Source organism: Copadichromis virginalis, linkage group LG20 (genome assembly GCF_057382275.1).
Source record: "Copadichromis virginalis isolate Kocher_CV1m ecotype Utaka linkage group LG20, C_Virginalis_male_GT1.1, whole genome shotgun sequence".
NCBI lineage: Eukaryota > Metazoa > Chordata > Actinopteri > Cichliformes > Cichlidae > Copadichromis > Copadichromis virginalis.
Genome location: NC_140637.1, coordinates 11,451,064 through 11,467,739, shown reverse-complemented (window position 1 = coordinate 11,467,739; position 16,676 = coordinate 11,451,064). Strand labels below are relative to the sequence as shown.

Below are 16,676 nucleotides of genomic sequence, written 5' to 3'. Positions count from 1 at the left end.
TCCCTTCTTTTTTCTTTTTTTTTTTCTTTTTTTTTTTTTAAGAGCAACAAAAGACTGAATTTAATTTCAAATTATAATGAACCTCAGTTCTCACACTGTCATTCTTTTCTGTCATGGTGACTAATATAAGCACCAAGACAAGGAACCCAGCAGTGTTACAGGGAATGAATCATGACTTTGATTCTGGGGTCACAGGCACAAAACGTATTCTGAATACAGCATTGATTACAGTTGAATGTATTTAAAATGCATTAATTGAATGTGGCGTGTTGTTTCTGGAGGACTTCTGTCAGATATTTTTTAAAATGCATAACATAAAAGACTAACTACCATTCTCCTCAGCCTCTCTCCGTCTTTCTTGGCTCAAACTTTGATACAAATATGGAAAAGATTTAATTTTCATGGGTAGTTTCAAATTTTTAGCTGTGCATCAGTGTTTACGAGCGTGTGGTTGGAGGCGTATATGATTGTATGTAGAAAGTATTAAGTAAGTAATGGGTGCACTTAAACCTGCACCTATTGCTGCTTGATGTGCAGCACTCAACAGGGAATGTTGAAGAGCAGCATGATGGATCAATAAATTCCTAAATATCAAAATGTCCTGAGTGAAGTTATAAAAATCTAATTAATAATAAATGAGTAAATAAGATCCCTGCCAGAAAGACTGAGGACATGTTTGTGTAACTTCAGTGATGCTTGAGAACAGCGTCATTATATTTATTTTATAATTTCGATCTGATTCGAGCATCAAGTCATGAAATGTAAAATCCAAACCGTACTTGGTCTACATGTCTGTGTTTCTTTCACTTTCTCAGCTCCTGAAAATCCCTTGGGAGGGTGGGGGGGGCTCCACACTCGGTACACTCCACATCGCTGGATCTTGGCGTGGACCGAAAGTGGCGGGCTGATGTGTCTGCTGCCACCGTCCTGCTGGACTTCTGTCTGTCCGGACTTCTGTGGAGTCCACAGCATAGTGCTCTTACTCAGGCCCCCCACTTCCACTTGCCCTTTTTCTTCCCTCCTGTGCTAATGCTTCTCCCTTTCTTAACCAGCACAAGTGCCTTGTCACAGGATGTGTCTGTAATCTAGCCAACCCAAACCCACTGTTACTCTGCAAGTCTACATGAGGGCGAAAAACAGTTTTCTCTTAGGGTGACAGATATTAAATGTGGAGCCCGGCCTGGCCTCAAGTGAACGTAGCTGTGTGGGACTAAGGGAAGAGGTCAAAACTAAGCCGTTTGTCCGCACGCTGCCCCGACTCACTCGGTTATCTCTTTCTCAGTCTTGGCTGCTTGTCGTCTAAATTGGATTCTAAGACCGTTTTTGCTGTGTTCTGTCTGTCCAGCTGTGGTGGTTATTAATGTGGCCGCTGAGTGATGGCAAGGGCAGTTGCATAACCTGCTTCATGACCCCAGTCACAAGACGGGCAAGCAAGTCCCCTCCCTCCTTTGAATCTTTAATGAAGTTGTCTTTTTAAGTTGTGAAAGTGAATAAATTTTATTTAGATATGACTGATTATCAAAGTTTTGTATTGTGAAGGAGTTATATATAATCTCACTAGCTGCAAATGCAATCCACTGTTCTTTGACAATTTTGGAGGTGATTTGTTTTCGCTGTCGGGACAAAACCCGTCTGCCCCGACTGTCTATGAACGTGAACATGACCTCCAGTTAAAGAACAGTCATTCATGAAAACTAGGGCTGTTCTGTCCATGAAGTCATTTTTTTTTCTTTTACTGATGTTGGTATAATGGTTATGTTTTGATGTTTATTTAAATATATATTTATAAAGATGCGCTGTGGTGTAAGAAATCATTCTTAGATATTTGAAGTCCATATTTGACAGAAAACTGGGTGGAAAGGATTCCTGAATGGACGGTCGGAGTCGTGCTCAGCCGACCGCCGTCTCGCAGCTTAGTTTGACTGGTCGTCCTTGTTAATCAGCGGGTCTGATGCTGTTCAACATCTGTCAGGGGGTAGATTGTCACAAGGAGACAAGGGAAAGGGGGGCGATTACAGTGAGGCAGATGGCCATCTGGCCCACTGTAATCACCCCGAGATTGAAGAATAGATTTGTCTCCAAAAAGTAATTTAGAAGATGGCCGTAATCCAGGCTTGATGATAGCAGAGAGAGTAAGCTGACGTCACTGATGTGATAAGGAAGACAGCGGTGCCGCTGTGCAAAGGGCTGTGCAGCAGCTTGTTGGCTACTTTTAGCCTCAAGAAGCAGCACCAAAATATCCTGTGCAAATAGAAGCGTAGAAATGTTGGAAGTCTGTCCTAGATGGTTTAAACCGTAGTCACTCAATGTCCTGAAAACCCCCCTTTTTTTTTTCTTTTCTTTTTTTTATATAAAAAAACCCCAACAAACTACTGAATGTCTGACCGGTGGAACGTACCCTTGGTAATATGTTCAGTCCACTTTTTTCCTATTCAAGCATCAAAATAAAAGCGTGACTGCGTGGCACTCGTTCACACCGTTCGTCTTTACAGCTGGACTCCCGCAGGTGCAGCTTGTGATTTAATGTTATTTTTGAAATGAACACAATTTATGATGCAGCCAAGCACAATCAAGTTCTTCTTTCTTTAAATGGTTGACTCTTATGTGAATAAAAGCTCTGTTTTACATGAATGTCGGTGAAGGCCCACAGGACGTCTGTGGGTGAAGAAAATGCTGCACCACTTGTTCGTCCCTTGAATTCGAGCACTGATGGCGTGTGAATCCTCCTGTTTTTGTTTTTCTCTTCATGAACTGTGATTTATGTCCAATGAATGAGACTTGTTGGTTTGTTTTCTTCGTCCTGCGCTGGGATAATTTTTTTCTTTCTTTCTTGTATTTTTCTTCTGCCTCTATTGGTCAGATTGTGTTTATGATTTGGTGAAACATCAGTACTTGAAAGTGTGAAACTGCTGAACCTCAGGCTGTGTGGATGTTCGTCAGCTTTTTTGTTTTTTTTTTTGTAGTGCACTAAATTTTTGCCATCAGTGTTTATCTTTTGTTTTTTGTTTCAGATTGTATAGTTTTTGATTTTTATTTGTTCTTGCTTTTTTTGTACCTTGACTTTTTTGTAAATCTGTAATTTTACCAATGATAAAATTCAGGCTCTGAGTTGTACCAGCGCACACAGAGCTTTGCAGAAGTAATGTGGTATTTTCACTCTGCTCGTCATCTTACACTTACTTGAACATGAGTTCAATGTGTGTGCATTTCGGAGGTTTTTTGTTTGTTTTGTTAGTTTTTGTTTTTTCATCCCCCTGTTCCTCTGATTGCAGTAAACCCGAAATGAGTAGTGTCGTTCAGTGGAAGCTTTTCCCTTTTGCTCTTTTTCTTGCACTGGCTCCACCCAGACGCCTTGTTTTTTGCTGTATAGACTACAACGGCTGACACGATGATCTGTCAGAGCAACAAAATGATTTATCATAGTTTAATAAAAATCTATGATGGCACTATATAAGGTTAAATGTTTTCATTTGATTTTATGTTCTTTTAGTTTGTTACTTCAAAGGAGAGAGAATCTTTCATTCTACAGTCATGTCATATCGGTACGTTTCATAAAAATAATCGGGTCTTTACCAAGGTCTTCATATCATTTAAATACAGTCTCAGGTGTGAGTGTGTGAATGTGTGAGACTCATTACAGCTGCTTAATTATTTACAAAAATAAGCCAAAGTGCAGCAGTGTGTGGAAAAACTAAGGACTTGCTGCTTTCAAAGAAGTGAAGAGGGTAATGTAGCAGCTAGGTGCTGCTAATCAAAGGCATTTGATTTACTGATTATCCAGAAATGTGAGCATCTCTGCATAAAGGAAAGAAGCAACTGCTGTTGGGAAGGAATATGTAGCTACTTCCAAAAACTCAAACTTCCAACGTTCCAGACTGGGATTATTTATAAGTGGAAAAAACATTTGGGACAGGTGCCAGTCTGTCTTGGAGTGGACGTTTGAGCAAATTCAGACTGAGGTCAAACCATGCAGTTCTAAGAGAAACCACGACCAAAGACATGAGCGCTACGTTTCAGGCCTGAGTTGATGTTAAAGTTTATGATAGCACAAAACTTTGGAACTATGAAAAAGTTGCTGGGAGAAGGCCTCCTTTCTCCTGTGCACAGTACAGTAGTTTAGGTTTGCAAAGCTGGATCTTAGCAAACCACAAGACTTCAGGAACAGGACATATGAGACCAAAGTGAAGATGTTTAATGCACAGTGCTATGTTTAACAAAAACACAGCCCATGAGCACAAACACCTCACACCAGCTGTCAACCATGGTGGTGGAGAGGTGATAATCTGGGTTTTGCAACCACAGGACTTTGGCTCCTTGCAGTCTTTGAGTCAACTATGAATTTCTCTGTATACCAAAGTATTCAAGTCAAATATGACGCCATCTGTCTGACAGCTAAAGCTTTGCTCAAACTGGGTCATGCAAAAGGAGAATGATCCCACTGTAGCAAATCTGCTACAGACTGTCTGAAAAAGAAAAGAATCATCGTGCTACAATTACCCGTCAGAGTTCAGACCTCATCTTTGGGTGGAACATTTATGCTGTACCTAAACGAATGCCCGCAAATCTCAATGAAGTGAAGCAATGTTGTAAAGAAGAGAGTGGGCTAAAAATCCTCCACAGTGATGTGAGAGTTTGATAAAGTCTTACAGAAAATCATTACTTTAACTTTTATTGCTGCTAAAGGTGGTTCTACAAGCTACTGAATCATGGGCTGTGCTAATGACAAGCTCATACCTTTCTATGCTTAGTCACTCCATTTGTCATTTCATTTGGTAAAAGCTTTACAGCACGGTACTGATCACCAACCTGCTCGTACTAAAAGCAAGGGAGGAAAGACTGAAAAAACACCAGTGTTTCATGGTTGAAGTGGCTTAAAGAAAATATGCTTTAGAACTCCAGAGCAAATAAAACAGGCGATGAGTGTGAAATTAGTGCTTTCCTAGCTGAATTTCAACAAGCTAGTTTTCTTTTGCTGCCTGTCACAAGAAAATTGGCCGTTCAAATCTGCTTTATTGGAGGCAGGCATTTATAAAAGGCTTCTTTATAGGAAATGATCAATTTAAATGTAGAGAAGTTTATTTCCAACTAACAAGAACTTATTAAGAAGTATTTATTTTGACTTCCTTTTTCTATTTAGGGGAAACTGCTTCGAGGCCGTGATTCAGCACCTTTCTCTTTCGCCTGGATTTATTGTTTAACCACATTTACCGGCAGCTTCAGCTGGTACTTGAGGAAATTCTCCTTTTATGGCTTCCTCTAAATGAAGCTCGAATCAACATAATGCTCTTATCATCCATATGCCACGTGTGAGCTCTGGAAAGCCCCCACAACCTAACTTTTTCCGTCATGTCACACAGAATCCAGGAAGAAATAAAGACGGCTTCCTGTCCAGACAAAGGAGGAGCTGGCTTTTATGGTGACGGTTTAATGGTTACATAGGGCATGGTTTGTTTTTTAACTTGATAATGAGATTACGCTTTGTTTTAATTAGCATAAAAGGGTGTGAGTAGCTTTGTGTCTGTTTGAGGCTTTAGAAACTTAATTTGTGATTCAACTTTGTTCAAATGATTTATTTTCCAGAATCATAATCTGAGTTTTTGTTTGTTTTTTTTATTTAAAGTTTGTAGAAAAGGTCTTAAGAAAACACACTTTACACATAGTTTTTCATTGACATACTGGGAACACTTCTTCGTGCTGCCAGACGGACATTTGCAAAGCAAAGTTCAACTTTCATGTGCCAGTGTCTCTGAGCTTTCCTGGTTGTGTACAAGTAGACACAATAAATTAACCCAGCTGCGCTCCAGTCCATTGAGCCTGCTAGAAAGCAAAAATCATGTCTAATTTCAAAATACAAGTGCAGATTAAAGTGCTGAGATTCTTCATCTTCTCTGTGCCGCTAAACAAACACAGATGAAGCTGGTCTCGCTTCACTGTGTGGTGTTATTTGTAAATCAGTCGTGTCCACAGACTGTAAAAGATGGACATAGCTGCTGGTTCATGGTCTACCATTGAAGCCTTTAGTTTTATTTTTTATTGTTTTAAATATACATAATGAGTGGCTGTGATATGACAAGACCCACCCACTTTAGAAAAATGAGGTAATAAATCAGGTGAGAAGTACGTAGTTCTCCCTGCTGGCTAAGGCGCATCCATGTTGGCTTCACTTTACAGACTGAAGCTAGTCCATCCTTTATCTACAGTTTATGGTTGTCTGTGTGAACAAGAAATTTCATCTCATTATAACGTAAAAAAAAACAAAACAAGCTATGTCAAGAATTCTTTTGCCCTATAACACCATAATAACATGTCACTGGTGAAAATGGCTGCAGTCAGTGTTACTTTACGGGCTGTTTGCCTGCTTGCAGTTTTTTAAACCGCCACCGGGAGGCACTGAAGTCAAATGTCTAAAAAAGTTTGCACATAGACGCTTTAAGCTTTGCGGCTCTTTTTCAAATTGAAAATGTGAGGAGCTGTTTCTGTGTAGCAATAATAAAATACACTTTTAAGACAATTTGGAAATAATAATAATAATAATTAAAATGTCACACAACAGTACAAATGTATCATTCACAATATTCTAAGCATTTACAAGTGAAGTCCAGGTAGTTTCAATGTTTATCCCACCAGTTTCTTGAACATGGCACTGGTGATGTTGGGGTTGGGGGTGGTACTGATGGTCGTGTGGGTGCTTTCGCTGAAGCAGCGCATATTCCCGGTGCTGAACACGCACTGCAGAGGCCACAAAACGACCACAATAAGCAGCACAAGGAGCAGAATGAAGAGGATCATCTTCTTGCAGTCAGCCACTCTGTCCACCATAGTGAGATGGCGCTGTGGAAGCTCGGGAGCAGTGTCCATCTTGGAGGACCCAATGTCAATGCAGACGCAGAAGGCCGTAGGACTTTCAGGGTCCCCTGAGCTATTATGATTCTGCCTGCTCTTGTAGCACAGCCTCTCCCCCTCCAGCCACACCGGCTCCTCCTGCTGCTGGTGGCTGGGCAGCTCGCAGAGGACCTCGCGGCTGGTGGCTAGGGCTGGGGGTCCTTCCTTTGGCAAAATAGTGGCCTGCCGGCAGATGGGGCAACGGATGTCTAAGGTGGGGTTTTTGTTGTTGTGGTTGGACAGCGCATTGAGGCGGGAAAGGCACTCCAGGCAGAAGGTGTGGGTGCACTGCAGCTGCTTGGGTGTTTTGAAGACATTGTCGTAGGTGTTGTAGCAGATGGAGCACTCGGGCTGGTTTGCCACTGACACCTTCTTTTGCAGCTCTCCAGCGTCTTCCTGGGAGGGTATCGTCACGTGCCAAACCTGCTGGGTATCTTCCATCTTTAGAGGTCTTTGACGTCCTTTGTCAACTCTCCTTTTGGGCTCTCAGGCTGTTGCCTTGGTCTGTCCTGAAGTCCCTGCTGGAGTGAAATGCACAGATTAGTATTCAGAGTTCTTAAAAATGCCATAGAAATTGCAACAGTTTACAGTCATGCCTAGCCAAGGCAGGATTTATCCAGTCATACTGGATAAATCCTTAGTGTTCTTAGCCTCACTTGGTACACTGATAATATTACAAAGTTTAAAGTTTTTATCCTGTCAAGGAGTATTTCGGGAACGATGCATAACGGGTCAAATATGCTGTGTGATAAGGCAGCATGCACAAAGATATAAATCAGTTAAGTGACCACAAAATGAAAAGAAGCCCTCCAGCCCCTACACAGTGTGGGCAGTGCTGCAGGTACAGCGCCAGTCATGACAACATTTTGATCAGGCCTCAAAAAAGAAAAGCCAAAGACCTTTAGTTCTGCTATAAATCATAGAACTTATTAACGGCTGCTGGATGCGCACTGTGTAGTTTAGTGTTGTAATGTAGAGGGAGTGAATGAGTCAGTCTTCAGTAAGCAATGAAAGCCAAGGATCTCTTTTTTTGTTATTTGTTGAACGCTGTTTGTTGAACATCCTGGTCAACACCTACGGGGTTATCAGATTTTCACGCTGGGTGAATGTCTTCATTGTGGAAATGTAAAGCGTGAGGACTCGTGTTGAGAGTCACCCTGATTGTTTTGGGAATCCATTCCCGTTCTGGGGTCTCTACAAGACTGTTCAGTGTATTATACAGCATCTCTCATCAGCTGCAGTGAATATTAAAAGAATCTACATTATCTAACCAGTTTTGATATAATTGTTTAAAACTGGTGGGAATAAAGCGGCTTCACTGAAGGCTGGAGAGCCTCCACACAGAGAGCCTTCTTTTGGTTTGTACTTCCTCTTAAAAGACGTCCTGTCATCACAGCTCACATGCACCACGCTGAGCTTATCTTGGTTGGCTTTTACGACAGATACTGTCTCCTTCAAGTTTTAACTTCGTCACCTTTTTTTACATCACGTCTAACTGCCTGCTGAATAGTGACTCATAGAATTTGTTTGGATCCTTTACCTGTCTTTTTTTGTATTTTTGTGTTTTATCTTGTACTTTCTTTTATATTTTATTAAAACATCTGATGAACACCCTCTAAAACAGCCGAATGGATTATTTCTTTACTCTTCTGGAAATATTAACCGATTCATTGATGTGTGAAAAATGGGAGAGTCTCAAAATGAATCCACAATAAAAGTCCCTATTCCATTCAAACTCAAAGCTTTATATATCTTCCTAGGAAAGAACCCTAATGTTGTAGTTTTGGTATTAAAAGTCAGTCATTTTGAGGGTTTCTGTGTGTTTGTGGATTAGGGATGAACGATGTCAGCACAGGTGTTCTCCTCTCTGTGCCCCGAGGGCCGGTCTTGTCCCAGTTCTCCCATCTACACAAAGTCCCTGCTTGTTCTCCACCTAATCATTCCATCTGCCCTTCACATTCCTGCACAGGGAGCTCTCTCCCTCCACATGTCTGCTGAATGCTTCAGTAGGATGAGGACAGATTTCTCGGTATAATTACACCCGTCTTATCAGTTTAAAGACTCCTTTAACCGCGGATTCTGAATCAATTACACTCTCTTTCAAATTGCGGTTTAGTTGTCGGGCGTGCCCCTTTACTGGACGCCCGTGGCACTGCAGTACGAGGTAGAAGACCTCCAGATAACACTCCCAGTGACTAGTGTCTGATGCAGCACACTGAAAATTCAGTTCATTTCAATATTACCAACGCTGATTAACCACAAAATGACACTTACGCAAAACAAGCAAACGTTGAACATTGTAAGGATTTAGCAAATATTTAAACACCTACTTAAAGGTTCATATGTGGCTAATTATTGTATTTCATGTGTTTTAAAGGCACACTGAGCCAGGTCAAGGTCTTACGAAAAGAGGAAAAGTCGTTTGATGATCCCACGCAAGCTCCCTGCATCTACAGTAATAAAGTAGCTAAATTTAAACTGATTGGCTGGATGTGACATCTCCTGCTCTGTTTCCATGTCTGTTAATCTGGTAACAAACTTGTTAAACTTTTACAGGTTTCAGTCTGGTGGCTGGTCAGAAGGAATGCACTGAGGACACTTCACAGATTATAGTCTGACTCTCTGACCTTACAAATTTACTTCATTTAGAAAGAAACATCTGCTCACAGGGACATTGTGTTTGTTTGGTTGTTCTTGTTCTTGTTTTGGTAGTTGAATCTGTGGGATTGCTTCTGGAAATTTCCTGTAAATATTCTACTGTTAATGTGTAAAGATTGTAATACTTCAGAGTTTATCATTAGCCCCTGTGGGCTCTGTTTAAGTATTAGTAGACTGCCCTAGCACACGGCTCGAGCAATACGCAGTAATAGGACAGAGTCGGTTAAACTTTAGAGATATCAACCGCTGTGAGTCCATTTCACTTGTTTTGGTGCAAAAGAAAGTGACAGCAGGTGCACTGCAGAGAGAACAACACAACCTCCCCCCTAACAAAAGGAAAGGTTTTGCACTTGGCGTCCACAGACCATTTCTTTCTCCTTTGCTCTCTTGATTTTTAAAAAATTACAGCTACAAACTGTTACACGCCCTCATTCAGAGGAAAAGCTATAAAAAAACCCTGATATTGTTCATCAGGTCAAATATTAACTCAAACTCAGTCGTTGCTCAACCCTTAACACTTCAAAACACCACTAAATCTCTTTGTCTTTGCGCAGTGCTTTGCTTTGACCTTCCCTTTGCAATCACACATTGCTGACCAGGTGCACATGTTTTTTTCTCCTCACCCATCCCACTGACACAATTCTTTTACAACTTATTTGTGTATTACTATCCCATCCCCCTCCCACCCACCCACCTCGCTTCTTTGTGTCAGGCTCAACTGCCATCTCTAGTGTCGCACTACCTGTTCTCCATTTGAAAGGTAAATGTAACTCGACCTGCCGACAGTTTGAACTAGGGGCGGCTCGAGACGGTTTAACTGATCGTGAGATTAGGTCGAGGCAAAAACAGATCTGTTCAGCAGGTAGCATGTGTACGCGCAAAGGACAATGCAGGAAGCAGTAGTGCAGACATCTGATAAACTGAATACACAGATAGCCACTGGTGAAATGTGGCTGCTGCAGCAGGAGATCATGAACATGTGTTGTGACGGTACCACTCTTTGCATCTCAGCAGTTTGGAGATGAGATAAAACAGCCTCATTTGTCAAAGACAGCCTGGAGTGTGACTTTGTTCAATTTAACGGGTAATAAGTAATAATAAATAATCAAATATGGGTGCAAACACTAAAGTGCAGCATTTAAAGCCTTTTAGTTTAACATCAGTGAGCTACAAACTGTTTAAAAAATTGCCTCAAAACAGCATGAAGAACAAAAGTTCAGTTTACCTGTTAGATGATTAAGATGTGCTCCTGTCTTGATCGCGGTTGGGCCGAGCTCAGCTCACTCCCTCAGAACTTGGCAAAGCATTTTTCTCTGTCAAATTCAACTGACTTCCAAATTCACACCAGGGAGTTTGGGGTGTTAATTGTGCCTCTGCTCAGGTTGAGGTCCTCCTCCGTGGTGTTTGTTCGAGTGGGTGCGTGTTCAGAGGCTGAGTAATGGCTCGCTGTGTGAGAGTCAGCTCTGAGTTGTCCCTCCTCAGTGTCACCTGTCAGGCTCTGTCAGCTCCCCTTTTTAGCCCTCTATGTAAATGGCCTCAACAGAGTTTTGGCCTTGAGGCGGGGAGGGAGGAGGAGGAAGGGGAGGAGGAAGACGCCTCACAACTTCAAGGAGAGTAGTACACATTACTGGCCTGTCTTTTTATGTTCTTTCATGCCTCTTTCTGCCTGTGCTCACTGTCTCTCCACACATAAAACAAACACCTATAACCTACAGCACACTAATCACACTCAATCTGATATATTATTGACGTGACTGCAACATTCATTTTCTTGTCAACAGCACTCAAATCTGTGCCCTTAAAACAAAAACCTTTAGGATTGACTTTTTCAGAGAATAAATAAATGCAAACAGACTGAAACTGCCTTTTTTTTTTTTTTTTTTTAACACAACCAGTGTGCTTAAGATACACAATACATATACATGTCTCATTTCCATGTAGCCACTGATAAGGCGACAGGTGGTGATAGAGGAATATCTTCCCGCCAGAGCACCGCTGCATATGCGAACAGGCTCTCGCTCCACTTGCAGTGCTGCTGGTCAACATTACAAGCCGTTATAATTCAGCCTGATACATTTTCCAAAACTTTCCGAGCTACACTTCATTAAGAAAAGAAAACAAAAATGACATCATGTTTGATCTCAGAGGGCGAGATCGCCATTAAGGAGGTCAGAGCTCAGAGATTAGAAAGACTTCTCTTCAAATCTGTATTTGAAAGACTGTCAGGATATTCAATCAGCACCTCTAACAGGATATAAACACAAAAGTAACAACGGCATCCACCGTGAAGAGGCTACTGCTCATTTATATGACTTGAAGGATGTGTGTTGGGTGTTTTATTTGATTACTCATTACATCTTATGGAAATGACTAATGGCTGTTGGCCATTAGCAATAATATGTCTCTGCAATAACAGCTTCCTAACTGACTCAGTTATTTAGTAACCCAAGCACAAATACTGCTCTATCGTATCAGCAAAGTCATTTCTTGGGCACTAAGCAGAGCGGCCTTTGACGAAGGAGAAGGTGTACAATCAGATGTTTTCTTTGTTGTTTTTGTTTAATTCCCTTTCCTGGAATCCATGTATTGGGCCAAATAATAAACATGCCAAAGATTTAGTGAGAGTGTAATTCTATAGTGAATGATGTTGCACGATAGATGGCAGGGAAATGATACACGTGAGAAGGGAATGTGTTTGTGCAGACAGGCCATAAAATGACACAATGTTGACTGTCTGTCCTCTTGAACTGACAGTTACTCAAACAATGAATATGATAGTCTCAACCTCTATGGCCATGCCTCCAAGGTCAGAATCTCCTGCTGTTTCATTTTAGTAGGAATATGTGCACAGTGTTGGCGGTAAGTGACATGATTATTTTTAATTAACACTGAGGATTCTCAGATGTGCCTCCTACTGGATTTGTAAATGTTCGCATCTACAGCTTGCATGAATTTCGTTTTCCACTTTCCTGTCGAGAAATTTCCATGAATCTCTGTCCTTCATCTAGTTCAGAAAGCAGCACATAGGCGTCTTAATGTTTTACCAGACTGCATGACGTCACTCCAGTCCCCAGCGTTTGTCTCCAGTGGCTCCCTGTGCATTTCTTTAAGTTCGATTACTTATAAAGAAACAAACTGTCCCTAATGTTTATGGTAGTTTTGTTTTAATGGAGAGAGACAGACTCTCAACCAAATATCCAGAAAAGTAAAACAAACAAAACAAAAGGTACTTGATCCCCTGGATCCCACTGATTGGCTCTGTGCCCATCTGATCCACGCATAAAAAAACACTTGTCCACAGAAACAATTTCTCCCAGGCCAAAGATCTGTCAAAGGACATAAGCAGCAAGCTTGTAGACCTCCACAAGGCTGGAGTGGGAGTGGACTGTAAAGCTCGTTTCAAGGACCTGCAAATGATTCTGAGAAGGCTGGAAGAAAGTCCTTTGGTCAGCACAAGGTTAAAAAAAAGGGGTTTTCTGGCATCATCTCGACCATCCCCACAGTCAAGCATGGAGGTGGCAACATTTTATTTGGGGGCTGTTTTTCTGCTAAGGTTACAGGACAGCTACACAGCATTGAGGGGTTAACGGACGTTGTCATGTATTGTAAAATCTTGGACAAGAGCCACCTTTCCTCAATCAGAACACTGAAGCTGCCATGTCCAGCATATCAGTGACCCAAAACATTACACAAAGTTAAAGCCCTATAGAAAATCTGTGGAGCTGAAACTTCAGAGTTACCAAGTGCCACCAAAAAAACCTACATGATTTTGAGAGTTTCTGTAGAGATGAGTGGGGCAAAATCTCTCCTGGAATTTGTGCAAACCTGATGATCAGGCTCTCCCGAGGGTTTCTTAAGATAAGATAAGATAACCTTTATTAGTCCCACACGTGGGAAATTTGTTTTGTCACAGCAGGAAGTGGACAGTGCAAAAGTTATGAAGCAAAAATTAGAATACAATAAGAATAAATACAGTACACAACTGTACAGAATAGAATAAAATAAAATACTATATACAGTAGAATAAAATAGAATAAAATATACAATAAGATAAAAATAGAATACAAATGCTATATACAACTGAGTAAAAATACAACGATGCCAGAAAAGATTATTGCACTTAGTGTTATTGCACATGTGTGGATGTGTGTTTGATCAGTTAAAGTCTTTATTGTGGAGTCTGACAGCAGTGGGGAGGAAAGACCTGCGAAATCTCTCCGTCCCACACCGTGGGTGCCGCAGTCTCCCACTGAAGGAGCTGCTCAGTGCTGTCACAGTCTGCTGCATGGGGTGGGAGATGTTGTCCAACAGTGATGACAGCTTAGCCGCCATTCTCCTGTCACTCACCACCTCCACTGGGTCCAGAGGGCATCCTAGAACAAGAACTTCTCCAAGAACCGAGTCATGTTTACCTAATTTGCAGTTCTGATACTTTGACTGCAGTTTCTAGCATTTGGTGGAAGTGTAAGGATGAGTTGAACATTAAGTTGAGCAGGGTTAGTGGAATTTTACAATGAACTCAAGGACGTGAAGAAAGGTGACATTCAGCAGAGAGTCTTCTAGTAACAAGTTGCTCTAAATCTGACATTTAGTTGCAATGAAACAATGATTTTTTTTTCTCTCTCTCTCTTCCCCCGTTTTGTTTCTCGTTACCCTCTCTTCCACAGCTCTGCAGGTAGCTCCAGTTCTGGAACTACCTGTTCCTGGTTTGCAGTTACTGGTCACACCAGCCTATCAAGTGCTTCTATTTGTTTTCTGTCTCTTTGCTCTTTTTCCAGCTCCTCACTTTCCCTTCATCCCAAACTGGTCGAAGTAGTTTGTTGCCCTTGCCGAATCTGGTTTTGCTGGTACAATACAATTACAGCCACCACTAATTGTACATGATACTGAAGACACTGTAGGGATGGTGCAGTGGTTGGCGCCATCCTCCTCGTTGGCTGGGGCCTCTTTTTGTGCAATTCATACGTCATCTCCACAGATGTGGACGTGTGTGTCCTGTTAATTAGTGCTGGTCATAGATGTAAATGTGAGAGCGAATGGTTGACTGGTGACTTGGTGCACTGGGTTTCCCCAGATGACCCAGTTCAGTGACTGCTTTGGTAATCGATTACCTCAATGATTGCTAAAGACAGAGCCTCTATCACGTCTCAGCTTGTTCCCTGGATCACCTGACTCCAAGTAGCTTTAAAAAACAACTGCTAGGAAAAATAGGCTCACATTATTTTTCTAGCATGGACAGTGAGTTACTTGTGTGTTCGATAAAGACATATTAAGTACAACTGCTGTTAATATTTATTAGTTTACATGGTTTGCATTTGTCTGTGATTTTGATGAAGGTCAGACTTCACTTTATGAGTAACCCTCGGATAAATCCTTTTAAGTACGAGCCTCTGTTTGGCAAGGTCTGAAGGACTGTGAGTCATTGGATTCTGTTTGGATCTTGATGACCCATTCATCTGATTTTGCATCTTCTATTTGACTATGTTGATGCTTCAAGGACAGCCTGAGTCTTTTTTATCTAATTGGAGAGATAGTACATACTCATGTGGAAGAGAGAGTAGACACAGGAAGATTGTGAAAAACTCTCATTGGAAGGATACCTGCCGCAATACCTGCACTCATCTCTTTCACGCTTCGTATATGACACGATTATGGAGTTTGAGAACAAACGTATGTAACAATGATCAGTGAAAACCAAAATCATTAACGCTTTGAGGTCTGGATTTAAGTTAAAATAAAAACTGTATTCAAATTAAAATTTCATTAAATAAAAAATTAGGTTACAACTAATTAATGAAGCATTCCTGTTTTTAATTTTTCTTATCATTACAACAGGGGTAACATGATTATGCGGACAATTTAAATGACAATTTAAAGGTCCGTGTAATTTTGCTAACAGCACACGGCTTCTGGAGACTGAACTTAACAAAATTTGCCAAGAAGTGTTTTTGAAACTTTTGCCTTCTTTTTTCTTCTTGTCTTTACTGTCAACAAGTCGGATGACAGACCTGAGAGAAGGTCACTGCTGAAGTTAAACTTCCCACATCCAATAAAAATGTGAAGGGCAAACAGACCGGTTAAGTTTAAATTTGGGATAAAGGTGTTATATTTCCACTAATATGGATGTGTTAGAGATCTGGGACAAAGCTTTGACAGGTTAGGTTCAAAATTACTTCAAATCAAAGCAGGTAAACAAGAAAACAAATCATTTAAAAGGGTGTGTTTTACAGTTGACTGTAAACTTATTATTTATCTTTATGACTTCAAAACAGTCATAGAGAAGGAGTTTATCCTCTCCAGTTTTCCTTGTTGTCGTCACTGTTATCGAGAAAACGATGGCTCTAAGGAGGATGTTTACGACTTTCTCGGAGACTCAAATGAGCCGTATAAAAAGAGATCACGTGCTGATCAGATTTTCCATGGGGGATGGAAACTCTGTGCATAGCTTTCCAAGATAAAGAATAACTTCTGAACTGAGTTCAGTCAATATTTCTGTTTGGTGTGAAATTATAATTTTCCATCATACGCTGACCTTAACTGACAACATGCAGCATTAATGGACGTACTTATGCCGACACAGTATTATGCATTACTGCAGATGGGCCAAATGACTTTTGGAAAATGATATGTTGTACAAAATAAACACCTGCTCAGACACACACACATGCAATGAGAATACAAACTTGCATGAATCTTTACATTTTCCACAAAACTTATTTACAAAAAATTAACCAACAATGATGTCTTTTTTTTTCTGCGCACCACCAGGAACCTCTAGTAAGTATGTGTGTATTCTGGCAACATTAGCGTTCACTTTAAAGTGTCCGTTAATGTTGCCAGAAATCGTGGAAAAGATTGTGACAGCTCGTGTTGTTGCAAGGGATGAATTCAATTGATGGGTGGAAATTCACTTGGATTACTTGGAAGGAAAAAGAAAAGAAATGTACAACTGCAAATAGAATAAATAGGAATAAAAAATAAAAATATCTTGGAAAAGATTTCTTGTCAGGATTTAGTTTTAAGACCATTGAACTGAATGGTTTAAAGTGAAAAACAAAAATCCTTGCAGTATAATGTATTGTTTTGAACACAGTGCATTATATTGTACATTATAAGTGAAAACGACTCTTGCGAGT

The 16,676-nt window shown here is 40.8% G+C and overlaps 2 protein-coding genes across 4 annotated transcripts in view; one reads left to right on the top strand and one right to left on the bottom strand.

The window, feature by feature from the left end:
* The window catches only part of ptpn11b (protein tyrosine phosphatase non-receptor type 11b), a 35,106-nt gene extending 31,660 nt beyond the window's left edge, over positions 1-3,446 (top strand). For both annotated transcript variants that reach the window (XM_085443793.1, XM_085443791.1), the window contains exon 16: positions 816-3,446. The gene's annotated coding sequence lies outside the window, so the exon portion shown is untranslated. The remainder of the gene's footprint in view (positions 1-815) is intronic.
* Positions 3,447-5,590: 2,144 nt separating this feature from the next.
* On the bottom strand, positions 5,591-11,065 carry rnf223 (ring finger protein 223). Of its 2 annotated transcripts, none has more exons than XM_085444322.1 (2): positions 10,766-11,065; positions 5,591-7,403 (listed from the first exon to the last, which is right to left on the bottom strand). In XM_085444322.1, the coding sequence occupies exon 2, from the start codon at positions 7,321-7,323 to the stop codon at positions 6,616-6,618; it is 708 nt and encodes a 235-aa protein (XP_085300448.1). In that variant the 5' UTR covers positions 7,324-7,403; positions 10,766-11,065; the 3' UTR covers positions 5,591-6,615. The 2 variants fall into 2 exon arrangements, with proteins under 2 accessions (XP_085300448.1, XP_085300449.1); XM_085444323.1 differs by having other exon boundaries at positions 5,591-7,400.
* Between the last annotated feature and the right edge of the window lie 5,611 nt (positions 11,066-16,676).

What these genes read in the sequence shown, in the direction of transcription:
- rnf223 (XM_085444322.1), bottom strand. Translation starts at nt 7,323, where the DNA reads ATGGAAGATACCCAGCAGGTTTGGCACGTGACGATACCCTCCCAGGAA.